The sequence below is a fragment of the Artemia franciscana genome, chromosome 5 (assembly GCF_032884065.1).
Source record: "Artemia franciscana chromosome 5, ASM3288406v1, whole genome shotgun sequence".
NCBI lineage: Eukaryota > Metazoa > Arthropoda > Branchiopoda > Anostraca > Artemiidae > Artemia > Artemia franciscana.
The window spans coordinates 6,445,569-6,464,127 of NC_088867.1; the positions used below are offsets into that span (position 1 = coordinate 6,445,569).

Genomic DNA, 18,559 nt, shown 5'->3' on the forward strand with positions numbered 1-18,559 from the left:
CCCCTATTTTCTAAAATAAGGTAAATTTTCTCATGCTCATAACTTTTGATGGGTAAGACTAACCTTGATGAAACTTGTATATTTAAAATCAGCATTAAAATGTGATTCTTTTGATGTAGCTATTGATATTAAAACTCCGTTCTTTGGATTTTCAGTTACTATTGAGCCGGGTCGCTCCTTATTACAGTTCGTTACCACGAACTGTTTGAAACCCAAATGTTATCTCTGTGCGTGTCTGCAATCCACATGTGGAGTCGCTATAACCTATTTGTAACTGCAAACGGTGATGTGGGGGTGATGTTAATTAATCTGAGTGGTGCCATATAGCAATAGATACACTAGCAAACTTTGAATTTCACTTATTTGGGTTTTGATTTAGAAGCTTACTTTGGTCTTAATTTCGTTTTATTAAATATCTACCCTACTTTTATAAAATTGCTTATGCAAAATCTAAGCTAAGTTCAAAAAAGAAGAAAAATAAAACAGAAATACTTCTAAGAAATAACTCTCAGACACAAAATATCGCTAGATTTATTAGGACTTGACATATACTTCGGATTTTCAAAGGCTAGTAAATTCACGCTGCGTATTCTCACTCGCTTTTCACTCGCTCTGTCTACAGATTAATGTGCTCCTGAATATTAAAACAAATCGAAAAAATAAGGCCCTACCCATTGTTACAGACGAAGATCCCCAATAAAACTTTATTACCCATACTTCATTCGCAACCCTGTTCCCTCAATCTAAAAAGATAATAAAATTGAATTGTCAGAAGTTTGTGAATATGTCCCTTAGAGCAAGCATAATATGCATAATCCTCTGCCATTTATCGAACTACAATAGGGGAGAAGGTGACAACATCCACAGATCCAAACCTTATTTTTTAAATAAATAAAATAAAAACTTTACAAAATGACAAATTCAGGTGCTCTATGGATAATTAAAATATTCCCTGCGGTTTAAAAATACGACTCGTCACTAAACACTCAGTACTTTTTCAGAATGGCAGAAGATGGAGTTGACTAGAGTCACATTAACAGGCTGGTGAAAGCAGAGACCGCAAAACACCTTAGGGGGGACTGATGGAACTTGACTAGCGAGTGAACTAAATATATCAGGTCAGGTGCAAAAGTCAGCACCGGAGTGCTTGGGCCACTTCCATCTTCTTGAATCTCAAAACTTGTAAGATTTGCACTACATTTTTTTGTAAACACAATTCCTCTTGTTTTTTGGGGATCTTTAAATTGTGCCCCCTCCCCATTGAAACCAAATTAAGTATACGTACTGGCACATATAAATGCTTGGAAAGTTCCTTTCTTCTTGAATCTCAAATCTTGTAGGGTTTGAATAATTTCTTGTAAACACAATCCCCCTTGTTCTTTTGCGTTTTAAATACCCCCCCCCCCTCTTGAAACAAGATTACGCATACTGACTGGCACAAACTTTTTTTTGCCAAAATATTGTAATTTTACACTTTGTTCTGCATTTTTACAATAATATAGTTGATAATGTATTCAATTCAAAAGATCTAAGAGATGAAGTTTTAACACGGACAGAATTCGTATTTTTTCTATTTTTCGTTTACTGATTTAATAAATACCCATAAGACCTTATACACAGAGGTTAACTCTCTTAGACAAAGACACAATTTCAGGAGGGAAAGTATAACCCCAAAAATGTTCTTTTAATCTCAAAACGTAATATTTCCATTTTTCCCTTAATCTCCAATTACCTAGAAATGTGATTCAAAGTAAGGTTCTCCTTTAAAAAAATACGAAAGGTCGAAATTAAGTAGGTAAATATTAAGAAAAAAGTGTGATGACTAGAAAAATGTTTCTATGACCAAAAATCATGGCCGTCCGTCAAGAATTACTTCGAAAAGGACGCTAAGATGGTCTAGAATCGATACCATATCTACTGAAGTAATTTGAAATTAATAGAAGAATAGGTCCCAAAAATTATCTTAAATATTCAAATAGAAAATCAGAATACGGTAATGATAATAATAAATAACGGTTTGCGGAATTCAATGCAGAATTACATAGAAAACATTAAGGCACCTAAAAGGGAGTACAATTTCACCCTATTTTTTTTTCACGATTCGCCTTTTTGTAGTTTTAAGCTGTCCATCTATGATAAGAATTTCAGATTGTATGCAATGGTGCTGATTTGGGTGAGGGCAGTGGGATACAGCCAACTAGATTTTGAACTAATGCTTTTTTTGTGTTTTACTGAAAAAACTAAAAAACAAATATTTCATAATCTAAAATAATCAATATAAATGGTTCTCCATTCTTCTCATGAAAATAAGCGAATGCCCACCCCTTGCCACTTAAGTTATAAACTAAAAAGTTAACTTACTTGTGCCATAGATCTCAACATCTTTGATTTAGGCTTTTTGAAAGCGTCGACTGCCTTGGAAGATCCGGAAGTGGCCAATTCTCGGTAGGATTCAATCACAGCAAGTATCTCCATACGCTGAGCTGGTCTATTGAGGTACCCAACAGCCCAATCACGAGGAGTTCTTCCAAACTCGTCCCTTCGCCTTAGATCACCACCAGCCTCCACAAGATACGTCAGTACACGAGGGGAGCCACTGAAACATGCTCCATGCACTGGGGTGTATCTAAAGAACTGTCCACAGCCTTTATTAGGGTCTGCACCAAGCTGCAGTAATTTTATTAATGTCTTTTCACTGCCCGAGAAAGCGGCTACAAATAGTGCAGTCTGGTTAAGCTTATTTTTGATATCCACTGGTACCCCCTTCTTCACTATAAATTCTTCGATTTTTTCTGCTTTGTCATCCATGATGTAGACATGGAGAATTTCTGAGGTATTAGCGGTCTCTAAGTTGGATACTCGTGTGGGTATTATGCAGGGCGGTGAGGAAGAATTGTACATCTTTCTACCACTAAAACAGAAAAAAAGCTTAGCTTCTGCTAAAAAAGACAAAAAAGATCGACAGAAACCTTTCTTAGAATTATAAGTAAGGAAATATTTTACAAAATCTGTAAAACTCTAAAGAAAAACAATTCTTGATAGTATACACAATACAGTAGAGCAAGTCTGTCATTTCAGAAAGAATCGGTAAGAGAGAGAAAGATGAACTTTACAAGAGAATTGATAGAAATTCTCTAAAAAAGGAGTTTCTAAGAAAAAAGTGATACTAAACTTAAAAGGGCTAAATCTGACTCGTAAAAACGTTACAAAAATGAATAAAACTTTTCTGATGTGTTATTTAAGGGTTATTTGCAAATCCCCCCGAAATTGCTTTTGTAATACCCCCCCTCCTTCAAAAAATATTCTAAATACGACCCTGGCTTCAACTATACGAAAATCAGAAGAAAGTTCATAGACCCAAAAATTTTTAGTAAACGAGTTCGAAAAGAAGTCTCTCCTTTGCGTATCTGCCTATTTTAGGCAGAGTTGTCGCTGTCGACTACACGACAACAACATAAATATTAAATCATGCATAAATCCACTCCCGAAGACCGTTACAGAGGATTTACTCTTGACGAATTATATATTTAAGTCTAAAAAGACTTTTCAGATATGTCGAATTATCCTGTCCTAATCATGTTTATTCTGTCCTAATTCCTAATCATATACATATATTCTCCTAATCATATTTTCGACATTCTTAACGTAAATTTTGTTTTTCTACTGAAAACTTATTTATCAATTTATTTATAGTCATCGTAAAATTTATAATTTTGTATTTTATATTTATATTTAGATATTTAGATTTGAGGTAATGAAAAATCTAAACCGTATCCAGATTTCGATTTCAGTCTAAAATGTGTCAGAATTATCTATAAGAAAATATTCCGTAGCCTACTAATCATATTTTCGACACTCTTAGCGTAAATTTTGATTTTCATAATTTTGATTTCATAACTTTTCATAATGGAGATTATTTACTAATATATTTATAACGATCAAAAAATTTGGTATTTCATAGATTTGCAATTTCCTATTTTATTTCCACCTTTTTGAAAGAAGACGAAAAAAATATAATATTTAAATCTAGGGGGATATTTCTGTTGACACCTAGAGAAAACACCAAAAACTCATTAATTCAAAATCTACAGGACGGTTGCCCCCCCCCCCCCATTAGCGCCCTTGCATATAAGCTGATTCTTTTCAGGAGAGGGCAGCTTAGACTCACAACAGACGTATCATATGAAAAACACAAATTAGAGAAAAGTCGTCCATCTTCATATTTTAGAGAACAGAACCAAAAGCCCTCCCTTCCTCTGTGTTCGTTCCTGGTCCAGGCCAGACACTAATTTAAAGTCAAGCCTATCGTGTGGAAACTAGCCAAGGAAAAGCGAAGAATCTCAAGTTTTGTCGTGGTTAAAATAATAATAATTATAAAACAATTGTCCAACAAGCATAATTATAAATTGTGATCAGAACTCTTAATTACACTAATTAGGATAAGCCAGCCAAATTTTTTTTTCCAGTTTGCCCGCCAGTTTCTTTTTACGCCAGAGTATAAATTATAAAAAACCTCATCCCAGTTTTGGTGGATTTGAAGCGCTTGTAACGAACGAATCCATTACAAGATACCTGGGTAGAAAGGCCTACCAAATTATACTACCTGACTGGGGTGGGGACTTCGTGTCCCTTTTTTTGACAGTTCGGAGAACGGAATTCCAAGCCATTAGCCCCGAGGTGGCACTAAAATTTAAAGCTAAAGGTTATTCTACCAAAGAAAATACGGATTTCAGTTTTGAATTGAACTGAGGGGTCACCCACTTTCCGCCGCCTGGTGTACACGAGTTGAAAGTCGGTGCCTCGGGTTGACCCGGAAGAAACGCATTTTATGTAAAAAATTTCGATGTATGCTAAAAGGCATGCAAAAACCCGTGGAGTATTGGAGGTATACCACGCATGGAAGAAGAAGTTATATGTATACCATGTCGCCGAGCGGGCAAACCCTCGAGATTTATTCAAACAAGTAAATTCAAGCCGTATATCTAAGCAACCATCTTAATTGTCTAGTTGAGGTTATTTAAATAGGCCTACTGTAAATTTCTTATGCACTTACCGCGATAATTTAGTAAACCAAAATTCTAAATAGGTTGCATGTTAAGGACGCCCCTTTAAAACTTTCGGACCTTCGGAGAGTTACTTTGAAGGCGGTAACCCTCATTCTTAATTCTACTTAGCCTGTGTACCGGTTTTTCTAGGTTCATAGTTGTTTTGCTGCTGTTGACTTATTCTTGTCTTATGTCATTTTTTTCCTTGCTATGACGTTGTATTTTCTTTGCTGAAATTTTCTAGATTTATTTTTCCAATGGTGTGGGGGTTGTATATTTGTTATTTTTCACAATATTCTCTACGAAAATACCGAAAGTGCATTTTTTCCAATTAATAAACAAAAGTGTATTTTTCAAAAATTCGGGAAAAAGCATAATTTCTGGGGAGGAACAAGATCCTCCTTGCTTACCTCCTCGTGAAGGACCTCAATACACATCGACATGAACGACGCATATATTCACCAATAATGGATTATTTAGGAGCTATTTGGCTTTAAGTGAAGGTTTGGATTCATTCCAATTCAATCCATAAAACTCCAGCATTCTCACAGAGCGGATAGCATTTGTATTAATTGACTTTTTGTCAAAATGTTACTCGTATAAGATATTACGTCATCATTTCAAGTTAAACCCTTCTGAGCCAACGAAATGCGGTATTGAATTATTCTTACTTTTTTTAAAAGTTCAGCTGGGAATTCAGAAAAACAGCTCGAAAATTAATTGGTGAATATTTCTTTAATTCTTAAAAAAACTATCATACTGTAGAATTAATTACATAACAAAATAAATTACGCAAATTAAAATGATGGCGGCCAGGGAGTGCCAATTCACTAAAAGTGGGGACACATTTTTTTAAATTATTTTTGGTACTTTTCTGTTACACCGACCACACTCAAGAATTGAAGTTAGGTTAATCACAATGAAATATACCAAAATATGATGAAAATATAATAATTCAGTAAAAAAAAATCATGGAAACTACAACAAAGAATTATGGCAAGCAGGACACCCAGAACGCATTATATTAAATGCCTAACCAACTCCTCGAGGTGTCTTTTGGATTAGGATAAATTATGTTATACATTCGAAATAATATTGGTTTTATATATGCTACTCCTGGTTATGATTGCTGGATGCGGGGTATCGGGTCTTTATATGTTGGTATATCCCCTTTTGTTGCCAATTATTTTCTGTATTAATTGTATTTCATGTTCTGACCTTGTGTACATTAGCGTGTTCATGAAAATACTCTAAGGAAGAGATCCCTAAGATTCCTTGAACATTCTTGGTATATTAACTTCGAATATAAATTATTTCTTTTGTAAAACACATATTTCATATTTATTCATGTGCAAATACATCACCTTTGGTGAATATGCCGTGCAGGGCCGTTCATAGGGGATGGGGGACGAGCCCCCCCCCCTCGAAGAACTGGAGTCATCAATGTATCAATAATAAGGCTGATATATTCCTTTGATACCTATGCCCGTGATTGACTCGCCTCTTATTACCCTTCGAATTCGAGTTCCCCCTTTTGTAACAGACAATGAATGTTTTCTAGTTTGCGCGAGCGGGGGGGGGGTCCATTTTTAGAAATTACGTGCGCCAGGTGGCGCCTACCGAGCATGGCAGAATTGTACGGCACACGTAGTGTTCAGGGAGATGTACACCAGGTCACGGAAAGTGGCCTCCCATCGAATTTGTGTTTAGAAGTTTTGCACCCATTCTTTTGGGTGCAAAACTTCTGAAAGGCACATACGCAGGGCGTTTTCAGGGGAAAGTGTATCCAATAATAGAAAAAATTGAGAGCTTTCGAATGAGGGTGTATGGCATTAGGTATGTACAAAAGGGGTGATAGGATAACCCTAATCAAGACCTTCAAGGAGCCCCTTGGGAATGTGATATTGCTTGTGTGTGTTTTCTTCATCCCCAAAATCTGCAGACAAAATGAAACGATTTCGAAACGTTGGATATATTTGTGCAATATTTTTGAGCAGGTTTTTGAATCATATCAAACAATTCGTGATAGCGAACTGTAACGACGCGACTCAATAGTAACCGAAATTTTACAAAAAATGATTTTAATATCAATCGATACATCAAAGGAACTGGCTTTTTGAACTGACTCTGATATTTATAATATTTATTAAGTTTAGTGTTGCACATCAAAAGCTACGAGAAAAATTGCCTGATTTTCAAAAAAGCGGGAAAACACCCCCAAAAAGTCATAGAATCTTAGAAAATTACACCATCAGATTCAGCGTATTAGAAAACTTTACTGTAGAAATTTCAAGCTCCCATCAACAAAATTTTAAGATAGCTATTTTGTTGAGCATAGTCGAAAGATACAATGATTATGTTTTTGGTGGTGACAAGACCAACCACAGCCCTTGTGATAGGGCTGTAAGTTATAAAATTGTTACTGGGAAATATTCAGACATTTTTCAAAAGAGGGGAAATTTCCTGCTGGGGGTAGGTTTCCACGGGGAGAATTTTTCATGGGGAGGGAAGTTATCGGGGGGGGGGGAATGAGCTTTCCAGGGGGAATTTAAACCGGGGGACTTCCAACACAATTCATATACGAAATATGTCTTACTTTCTCTTTGTCGACTCAATTTTGCATATGAAGACATTGGAATTGGAATAGTCTAGGAGAAATTTTCAGTAGGATTGAAATTATCTGGAGGTTTTTTCGTGAGAGAAATTTTCCACAGGACAAATTCTCCAAGGTGAATTTTCAGCGGGACAAATTCTCCAAGGAGAATTTTCCGCGGGAGCTATTTCCTACTGGGGGGGGGGATATTTCTAGGAAAAATTAAAAATTTCTATAGAGGGGATTTCCGACATGATTTGAAAAACGATTGGAAATTGAAGTCTTTTTCAAATCAAAGTATACTATGGAGAATTTTTCAGATGGAACCGTCCGCAAGAAATTTCAAGGGGAAATTTTCAGAATGGATGGAACTGTCGAGAGAATTTTAGGGGGGGAGGTATTTTACGTGGAAGAAACTTTCCATGGAGGAATTTACTGTGAGGGGAGGGATTTTAAGCACGGAAGGAGCCCGATTTCCTGACATTATTTGATAAAACGATCAGAAAAAAAAAAAAAAAAAAGGTTTTTTCATCTTAAGGAGTAACATTAAAACTAAAAACGAACAGAAATTATTCCGTATCTGAGGGGGTATCTTCTCCTTAATTCCTCGCTCTTTACGCTAAATTTTGATTGATTGTCCCGATTTTTAAGAACGACTACTGAAACACGTTTAATTAGAATAAGAAGCTTGTTTTGCAAAAGTACAGAAAAACTTAAGCGTGAAGAGCGAGGTATTGAGGGAGGGCCTTTCACATACGGAATGATTTCTGTTCGTTTCAAGTTTTAATGTTGTACATTACTTTCAGTTGAAAAACTATTTTTTTAAGTTAATTTTTAATTCAAACATCATCCGTTTGCTGTCATAGCTTAGGCTAACATTTACATCATGCATCATATTTTTACATCATATTTTACATATTTATCATATTTGCATCATAGCAACCCATTTGCAGCTTTCTTAGGATTTTGCAAATCACCCATCAAGTCTTGCCATGTCAATACGACGCCTCTAGTTTTATGACGAAGTTGTAGTAGGTGGTTTTATATCATAATGTTTTCTCCTCGCCTTTTGTCAATAAGGTTTTGCTCTGTTCTGTCTTGTTGACACGGCAACGATAATTTCATATGCTAAACCTTCGTGGTCCGTGTTTCCTGATAAGAGGTTTGAAAAGGGTTAATTCTCGTCGAACTTCAACTGACAAAAATGGACACACATGTCAATAAGCGAAAATGGTCTAGCTAAAATTTAGGACAAGAAAGTGAGGGTTTTGACTAGAAAGCGAAAGTAAAGTTATCTGTAAGAATATTTTTTTCTTATTCCAATTCGACCAATAAATTTCAGCTTCTTCACTTAACCGATAGCTCCTGGGATGTACTTTGAAAAGCTAGTAATCAACTATCCATAATTATTATTATTATCATACTATCATTTTATAATTTGCATAAAAGCGCCCAGGAATTCAGGAAGATATTATTATTTTTGGGTAGGTCCTTGCCCCCTTGCGTACGTTCCGGCTTTAGGTTGTGCCTCAGAGCAAAAAAAGATTAAAATTTTTGGTGCTTACTTGTTATCCCGACCGCACTCAAGAAGTGAAGTTAGGTTAATCATAATGAAATTTACCAAAATATGATGAAAATATAATGCTTTATATTTTATTATTAGATATTATTAGACAGCAGGCCGCCCAGAACGCATTATATTAAATACTTTACCTAACTTAACATGACCAACTCTATATGTTAAAAACTTAGTTAAAATATACCTAGGCTGCATAGGCTAGTAGTTTATTTCACTTAGGCTAAGCTGATTATCTGAAGACACAGAAAAACCGGTTTTAAACAAATCAAGCTTTTCGAGTGGGGTAGGGATAACACGTCAATACCCGAATAATAATGTATTTGTCTTTATTACTGCCCTCCCCCTTAAAAAAAATACCGCGTACCCGCCTACCATCAGGCTCTGATATTTGTTTTTAATGTGCTGAGTAAGGACCCAACAAAAACCTTAAGAATGTTTCTGTAGCCTTTATACTTTTCTTAATTCGGGCTCCCCACAAAAATTAATTAAAGCGCATGGGCCTCTCCTGAGATGTTTCTTACGGACATCTATACTCTCTAACCCCTGCAAAAGAAGCAATTAGTATTTGGTTAAGAGCATCAGTCAAATTTTGCAGTGACTATCTAAGAGAATATCCAATGAATTCACATCTGGACTCGCTTCTTTATCCGAGTTTTAAAACGATAAAACGAGCATGACTTTCAAATCATGAAAATTTATGGCCAATAGACATTTAAAGGGACTCAAAAAGTCTAACTGACAGACTAGGCATTTAAATGCTCGAACGCATTATATTATATACTTTACCTAACCCAAACTAACCAACTTAATTTGTCAAAAATTTAGTTAAAATATACCTAGGCTACATTTTTAAACAAATAAAACTTCTCAAGTGTGGTAGCGATAACATGTAAGTATCCGAATAAAATGTATACGTCTTTATTATTGCCCTCCCCCTAAAAAAAATACAATGTGCGCGCCTGGCTGCAGGCTATGATATTTCTTAATGTGCTGTGTAAGGACTTTGGATCTCAACAAAAATCTTAAGAATATTTTTGTAGCCTTTATACTTTTCTTCTCTTATTTCGGCTCCCCATAAAAATTAATCAAAGCGTATGGCCCTTTTCTGAGATGTTTCTTACGAATATCTATACTCTCTAACCCCTGCAAAAGAAGCAATTAGGATTTGGTTAAGAGCATCAGTCAAATTTTTCAACGACTATCTAAGAAAATATCTAATGAATTCACATCTGGACTCGCTTACTTAAACCGAGAAAACGAGCATGACTTTCAAATCATGGAAAATTTATGGCCAATAGACATTTAAAGGGACTCGACAAGTCTAACTGACAGACTAGGCATTTAAATGCTCGACTAAAATGGAATTTCATCACACCTAACAAGCTAATCGAAGAAGTTAAGGGGGGAGTAGGGAAGAGCTCCAACATGAGCGTCGCCATGCAGGGGCTCTAAGATACAAGAAAACATTTAATAATTGTAAAAAAAAATGGAGAAATGCTCCCATTGTACAGTAGAACTTCTAGTAGCTTTCCCCTCTAGGAAAGTTTTCTTACTGACCTCTTGGGCTCCAGTCCTTCCCCTGGAAGAACAAAAATGCATAAAAACGTGCATTTCAAGTATATTTACAAAAAACGTGTGGCTTTTCTGGAGAAAAATCCTTTCTTTCACGAGGATATTCGACAGATAAATTGTCTATATACACTTATTCATTCTCCACATGTGTTCGAGTCACACCCCACCCCCCCTCCCCAGAAACAAATCCTGCCCACATACTTGTGGGCTTTATTAACACTGGATAGGAAACAGGAGATGCACATCAGAACAAGAGCTAAGAGCTCATATGGCACTTGTGACGAGGCGAGAAGAGCTAAGAGCCAAGAGATCATATGGTATGAGCTCTAACTAAATTCTATGAATCAATAGATTGATTTAAAAGGGGAAATAAAATGCTTAATGCCGGTCAGGATCTAAAATAAGAGTCACGATGTCCTTCTAAATATCAAAATTCATTAAGATCCGATCACCCACTCGTAAGTTAAAAATACCTAATTTTTTCTAATTTTTCCTCTCCCTTTAGCCCCCCAGATGGTCGAATCTGGGAAAACGACTTTATCAAGTCAAATTGTGCAGCTCCCTGACACGCCTACCAATTTTCATCGTCCTAGCACGTCCAGAAGCACCAAACTCGCCAAATCACTGAATCCCTCCCCCCAACTCCCCCAAAGAGAGCAGATCCGGTCCAGATATGTCACTCACGTATCTTAGACAGGTTTCTATTCTTCCCATCCATTTTCATCCTGATCTCACCGCTTTAAGTATTTTCTAAGATTTCCGGTCCCCTCCAACTGCCCTCCCCAATTACGCTTGATCCGGTTGAGGTTTAAAATAAGAGATCTGAGTTACGAGGTCCTTCTAAATATGAAGTTTCATGAAGATCCGATCACTCCTTCGTAAGTTAAAAATACGTCATTTTTTCTTATTTTTCAGAATTAACCCCCCCCCCCCCCCAATAGAGCGGATCCGTTCCATTTATGTAAATCACGTATGTTTATTTTTCCCAACAAGTTTCATCCCGATCCCTCCAATCTAAGCGTTTTCCATGATTTTAGGTTCCCCCACCCCAAACTTCCCCCAATGTTACCAGATCCGGTCAGGATTTAAATCAGAGCTTTGAGACACGATATTCTTCTAAATATTAAATTTCATTGAGATCCGATCACCCGTTCGTAAGTTAAAACTACCTCATTTTTTCTAATTTTTCAGAAATAACCTCCCCCCCCCAACTACCCCAAAGATAGCGGATCCGTTCCGTTTATGTCAATCATGTATCTATGACTTGTGTTTTATTTTTACCACCAAGTTTCATCCCGATCCCCCCACTCTAAGTGTTTTCCAAGTTTTAGGTTTCCCCCTCCCAACTCCCCCTCCCCAATGTCACCAGATCTGGTCGGGATTTAAAATAAGAGCTCTAAGACACGATATCCTTCTAAACATCAAATTTCATTGAGATCCGATAACCTGTTCGTAAGTTAAAAATACCTTATTTTTTCTAATTTTTTAGAATTACCCCCCCCCCCCAACTACCCCAAAGAGAGCGGATCCGTTCCGATTATGTCAATCATGTATCTGGGACTTGTGCTTATTTTTTCCATCAAGTTTCATCCCGATCCCTCCACTCTAAGTGTTTTCCAAGATTTTAGGTTTCCCCCCTCCAACTCCCCCCAATGTCATCAGATCCGGTCGGGATTTAAAATAATAGCTCTGAGACGCAACATCATTCCAAACATCAAATTTCATTAAGATCCCATCACCCGCTCATAAGTTAAAAATACTTCATTTTTTCTATTTTTTCCGAATTAACCGGCCCCCCACTCCCCCCCCCCCAGATGGTCAAATCGGGAAAACGACTATTTTTAATTTAATCTGGTCCGGTCCCTGACACGCTTGCCAAATTTCATCGTCCTAGCTTACCTGGAAGTGCCTAAAGTAGCAAAACCAGGACCGACAGACAGACAGACAGACCGACAGAATTTGTGATTGCTATATGTCACTTGGTTAATACCAAGTGCCATAAAAAGGAAACAAACGAGAGAAAATATATAAAGCCACAAACAAAGTAATAAATAATTGCAGGATACTGCGGAGAAAACATAGGAAACATGTCGGAGTGTAGAACTCCAAGGGCCACCCTTCGGACATACCCGAAGTAAATATGCATATAATAATCCACGTTTATATCAAACATTTTTCAAGTCTCGCTGATGGCATTTTGGGTCTTAGCATAGCGAGATGCTATTTGAACCCATATTTCTTGAACTTTGGTAAATAAAAAATGACAGTTATTAAATTTTTGGCGAAAATGTTCTCTGCATGGGCAATGTCATTTTAAAGTAACCACGTGTCACATATCAAGACTGGCACGTACGCAGGGGGGGCCTTCGGGCCCACTTCCCCTTAAATTTTGTGAAATGTTTAATTTCCCCGTGGTTTCTTGGGATTTCTGGCAAAAGTAGGACATTTATTAAGAATCTAGATACATGTGTGAAGCCTTTTTTTTATTTTACAGCATGCAAGTATCTGGTCAAGTCATTGCCCATTATTAACTCATTTGCTATCTAACTTTTTACCCTCTTTGAAATAATTAGCGATTTTTTTTTTCGTAAAGAGGATTTGCTTTCCACAGCAAAATAGAACTATCCTTGATATTAGGGTGTTTACCCCCCCCCCCCTTTTCAGGATAAAGTACAGCTTTCAATGGATCAATTTTGGAAACTATCATTTTTCATTAAAATCGACGTTTTCGCAATAGAAGTACTACCCCCCACAGCACCCATATTGCACTGTTAACCCTAAAATTTCCATTTCAGTGGGATATTATAGATTAATCACTGGTTTTAAATCGCTATGAACATAACCCGAGCCTAAAACGTACTTGAGGCCCCAGTCTTCTTCCCCCCATCCGCTACAATACTACATATTAAAGTTAATCTGTATTTTCTGATGTACGTGCTTTTTGCATTTATTTAGCTACTAAATTAACAAAAAATTGCTACTTTATATCTGCTGTTTCGAAGGTTTTGGGTCCCCCGAAAAAAATTCCTGCGTACGTGCCTGTGTCTGGATATAACCTACTAGTAACAAAGTAGCAAAAATGCGCATGATTTCTAACAATGAAACGCTTCCGCGATAAAACACAAAATTTGGTATTTTCTTATTGAAAAAATAAAAAAAAGTTACGCCCCCCCTAGGCCTTTTAATTATTTTTTGTATCAGCATTAAAAAAGATTGAAAAGAATTTCTTGCCCCTCCTCTACATTTTCAGGAAATGGCGCTTTTCTATAGACCCAAAATAAATTAGTTATAAGCCTATATATGCAAAATTATATCCAAGTAATTACATGCTTGTCAGAAAACTTGGTAAGAGTCATACACGCTACTAGTGTTACCAGACGGCTAGTTTAAGGTATTGTAGCTATCAAAGCAAACTATGCTGAAGGCACCATTTTTGTAGCGAAAATACGTCAGAAATGTAAATTAATAAACTACAAACAGAAATTGTCCCTTACGTGAAGGAAACTATTATCCGTCTCGGCCCCCGCCCTCTACACTAAAATTTAAATCTTTATTTGTTCTTTACACCGTATAAAAAGTTATTGTAAGAATGAAGAGGGGAGGTCTACCTCCACTCTCAACCTCCCACTCTTTACTCTCGAATATAATTTTTAGGATATTTCTAAATATAAGGAGGAATTCTACCCCCTCCCACCAAAGGCGTTTCAAGAATTTTGTTCAGGAGGGAGGAGGAAGTATATAAAAAAGCCTATCAAGAATTGGTTTAAATGCATTTTTGTTGCGTTTTTATAAGTCACGTAAAAACGTCATGGCGGTGGTCGAATCCGAGAAACCCCCCCCCCTTGATATGGCCTCGCCTCCTACTTAAACCTCATTCTTTGCTCTAAAGCTCAATCTTTTTTCGGATTGCTTCGACATTTACAGAACTGCTGTTTTTCGGTAGAAAAGAAGCGTTTTCATAGTGTTTCATAGTGAAAGAGGAGCCATGGCCCCCTTCCGTATGTGGGGTAAATATCAATCTAACCTTCATATCATCTGAAGTATTTCTTGGTAAGGAAGTTGGGCATAGAAATGCATTTTCAAGGCTTTAGGTACCCCGCCCCCCAGGAAAACATCCACTGGTTTTCCGCTAATAGTTAGTGCATCACTGTTCAATTAGGTACAACTATTTGGGTGTAAACAACCGTTCACTTTGTAAGGACTACATCTGTCGTATTTTGACAGAAATTCAGCAACTGTGAAAATTTTGCACAAAAGTATTTCGGAGCTCTTTTAAATATTTACCGCTGTCAAGAAATACAGACCTGGCTACACCATACTAAACAAGTTAGGAACCCACGGTCACAAAGCGTTTGTTATACCTTTGTTAAAATATGAAACCTTTTTTCCCTTAAATTAAAAGCCACGTCAGTAGATACGGAGAACAGTCCAGCCTCCATCTCCCATCTGCTGTCGGTATATTTGGGTTTAATGGGCAATATGTTATAAAATGGTAGCAAAGGTAGTTCCTCTTATAATGGCATTTTTTTCTTCTTTACGATGAAAATGTTGGTTCTCAAGACTAGACTTACACGAACATTTTCAACTGGTTAATCCACATGTTTTTCATTCTTGGACAAATCCGAAACTTGCAAAATTCATAGTATAGAATCCTTTATATTTTTTGGGAAGGTTCCTTCTGAGACCCGTATTTTGTGACATGTAATTTGTGATAGTCTATTCATTCTCTTGGTTAGTGTTACTTGTAGGAAAGAAATCAGATAGGAAAAAATATATATCATTCGATTATTTGTTTAAATATATTCATTTAATAAAACTCGTTTGAGGTTTTTCTTTAATCTTATCACTCTTTGTTGAATAAATTAGAATCCAGACCTCGCCCCGCTGCCTGCGGGGCTCATGTACTAATACGCTTCGCTCTATAGGTAATGTTACCTTAAGCAAGTCCAATTTATGAATTTTTAGTCTCGTTAGAGGGAGATTTTTAGAAACCTAAAAAATGAATGCGCTTCTCTAATAATGATAAAGAAACACTATGCGAATCATCAGAATCTTGCTATATGCAGCAATACGCACTTCAGAGCACTTGGAACGAAACTAAACATTTACCCCAACCTTTCACGGGGAATAAGCACAAAACACAATGAAGAACCCACAAAATGAGCAACATCTTATTTAGGCTATAGCCTAAAAAATATCTGGCCCATTAGGGCCCTTCTCCATGCCTTGCATTATTTCTAAACCAATTAGTTCATAATGTCAATTTGAAACTAAGCAAATTTGGGATAAAGCCGAAGACTAGATACAGGCAGGGTCGTAAATTGAAGTGGGGCAGGAGGGGCAACTGCCACCCTAAACCTGTGTTTGCCCACCAGCTGAAATTTAGCGCCTTCAAAAATCTTGTCAAAACTAAGATATGCCTAGTCTACATAGCCTAGTTCAAACGTTCTGAGGAACTGATCAGTTTTTTTCAGCATACCTTTGCCTTTATGGTACTAGGCTAGCCTATATGGCTCATTTTTAAATTTTCACTGTCATTTTCACTTGACTTGGGAAAATCGGCTCTAACTTTGCCCCCCCCCCCGAGGGATTTTGACGAAATTATGCCAGTGGATCCAGGCTTCATCGGAAGGGGAGGGGCTAGACGCATTTAAACTGGAAGTAACCCAATAAATAGAGCATTTCAACTGAAATTAATTCTTCACAGAAATTAAGACATAACAAGAGCTAAGAGCTCATATGGCAATTGTGACAAGGCAAGAAGAGCTACGAGTCAAGAGCTCATATGGTATGAGCTCTAACAGAATTATAAAATCAATAGATTGATTTAAAAGGAAAATCAGATGCTTAATGCCGGTGAGGATTTAAAATAAGAGCTCTGAGTTACGAGGTCCTTCTAAATATCAAAATTCATTAAAATCCGATCACCCACTCGTAAGTTATAAATACCTCATTTTGGTAAAATTCTAGTTAATTGACTTCTTGCTATTACGGAAAGGGTTTAGGTTAGGAAAATGAAACTTTCAGGGATGGGTATACAGGCTAAACTATGTCCCGGGAAGGTATTTTAAAGTACTCATCTCCACACCTTCTCCCTCAAGAGGGCTCTGAAATTTGCCTACATGATAGGTCTATTACCTATCAAAATTTTGACAAAACATCATTTTACCTTAATTTTCAGTTACTAGTTGCTTTTTCTCTGCCTTTAGTTCTGAAAATGCAATTCCTGTTATGAGTAGAATTTTGAGCCATATCAATGTTTTTTTCCAAATTTAGGAAATGTACTTGCATATCTTTAAAACCTTATAAATGGAATTGATCAAAGTTGTGAAGCTGAAAACAATTTTGTTGTACTTCAATTAAGCAGAAGATCTATCCTGCGAGGTTTCACTTTTATAACATACATATTTTCAAAGGTCAGGGCCCTCTAGAGGGAGTAGGAGTGGAGGCAGTTGCTTCAAAATACCTTCCCGGGACATACTTTAGTCTGTAGATTCATCTCTGAAAGTTTCATTTTCCTAATCTAAACCTTTTCTGAGATAGCAAGAAGTCAATTAACTAGAATTTTACCCTCATTTTTTCTAATTGTTCCTCTCCTTTTAGCCCCATAGACAGTTAAATCTGGGAAAACGAATTTATCAAGTCAATTTGTGCAGCTCTCTGACACGCCTACCAATTTTCATCGTCCTAGCACGTCCAGAAGCTCCAAACTCGCCAAATCATTGAACCCCTCCCCTCAACTCCCCCAAAGAGAGCGAATCAAGTACACTTACGTCAATCACGTATCAAGGACATTTGCTTATTCTATCCACCAAGCTTCATCCCGATTCCTCCACTCCAAGCGTTTTCCAAGATTTCCCCCTCCAACTCCCCCCAATGTCAAAAGATCTGGTCGGAATTTGAGATAAGAGCTCTGAGACATGAATTCCTTCTAAATATCAAATTTCATTAAGATCCGGTCACCCGTTCTTAAGTTCAAGATACCTCAATTTTTCTAATTGTTCCAAATTAACACCCCCCCCCCCCAGCTCCTCCAAAGAGAACGGATCCGTTCCAATTCTGTCAATCACGTATCTAGAACTTGTACTTATTCTTCCCATCAAGTTTGATCCCGATCTCAACACTCCAAGCCTTTTCCAAGATAACTGTTTCCCTCCTCCAAACCCCCCGGATCCAATTCGAGTCGAAAATGGAGCATCTGAAACATAAGATCCTTCTATATATATCAAGTTTCATTAAGATCCGATCACTTATTCGTAAGATAAAAATACCCCAATTTTCACATTTTCCAAGAATTCCGGTTTCCCCCTCCAAATCCCCCCAATGTCACAGGATCTGGTCGGAATTTAAAATTACAGCTTTAAAGCAAAAGATCCTTCTATATATCAAATTTCATTAAGATCTCGTCACTTGTTCGTAAGTTAGAAATGCTTCATTTTTCCGAATTACCCCCCCCCCCCCAACTCCACCAAAGAGAGCAGATACGGTCCGGTTATGTCAGTCACGTATCTTAGACAGGTTTTTTACTCTTCCCATCCAGTTTCATCCTGATCTCATCGCTTTAAGTATTTTTTAAGATTTCCACCCCCCAACTACTCCCCCCTCCAATGACGCTGGATCCGGTTGAGATTTAAAATATGAGATCTGAGTTACGAGATCCTTCTAAACATGAAGTTTCATGAAGATCCGATCACTCTTTCGTAAGTTAAAAATACGTCATTTTTCTAATTTTTCAGAATTAACCCTCCCCCCCCCAATAGAGCAGACCCG

General features: G+C 37.0%; 1 protein-coding gene across 1 annotated transcript in view; it reads right to left on the reverse strand.

Moving 5' to 3' along the window:
* The window catches only part of LOC136026928 (uncharacterized), a 44,919-nt gene that overhangs the window by 25,049 nt on the left and 1,311 nt on the right, over positions 1-18,559 (reverse strand). The window contains exon 2 of the mRNA XM_065703774.1: positions 2,362-2,911. Coding sequence (XP_065559846.1) covers positions 2,362-2,911 — 550 coding nt within the window. The remainder of the gene's footprint in view (positions 1-2,361; positions 2,912-18,559) is intronic.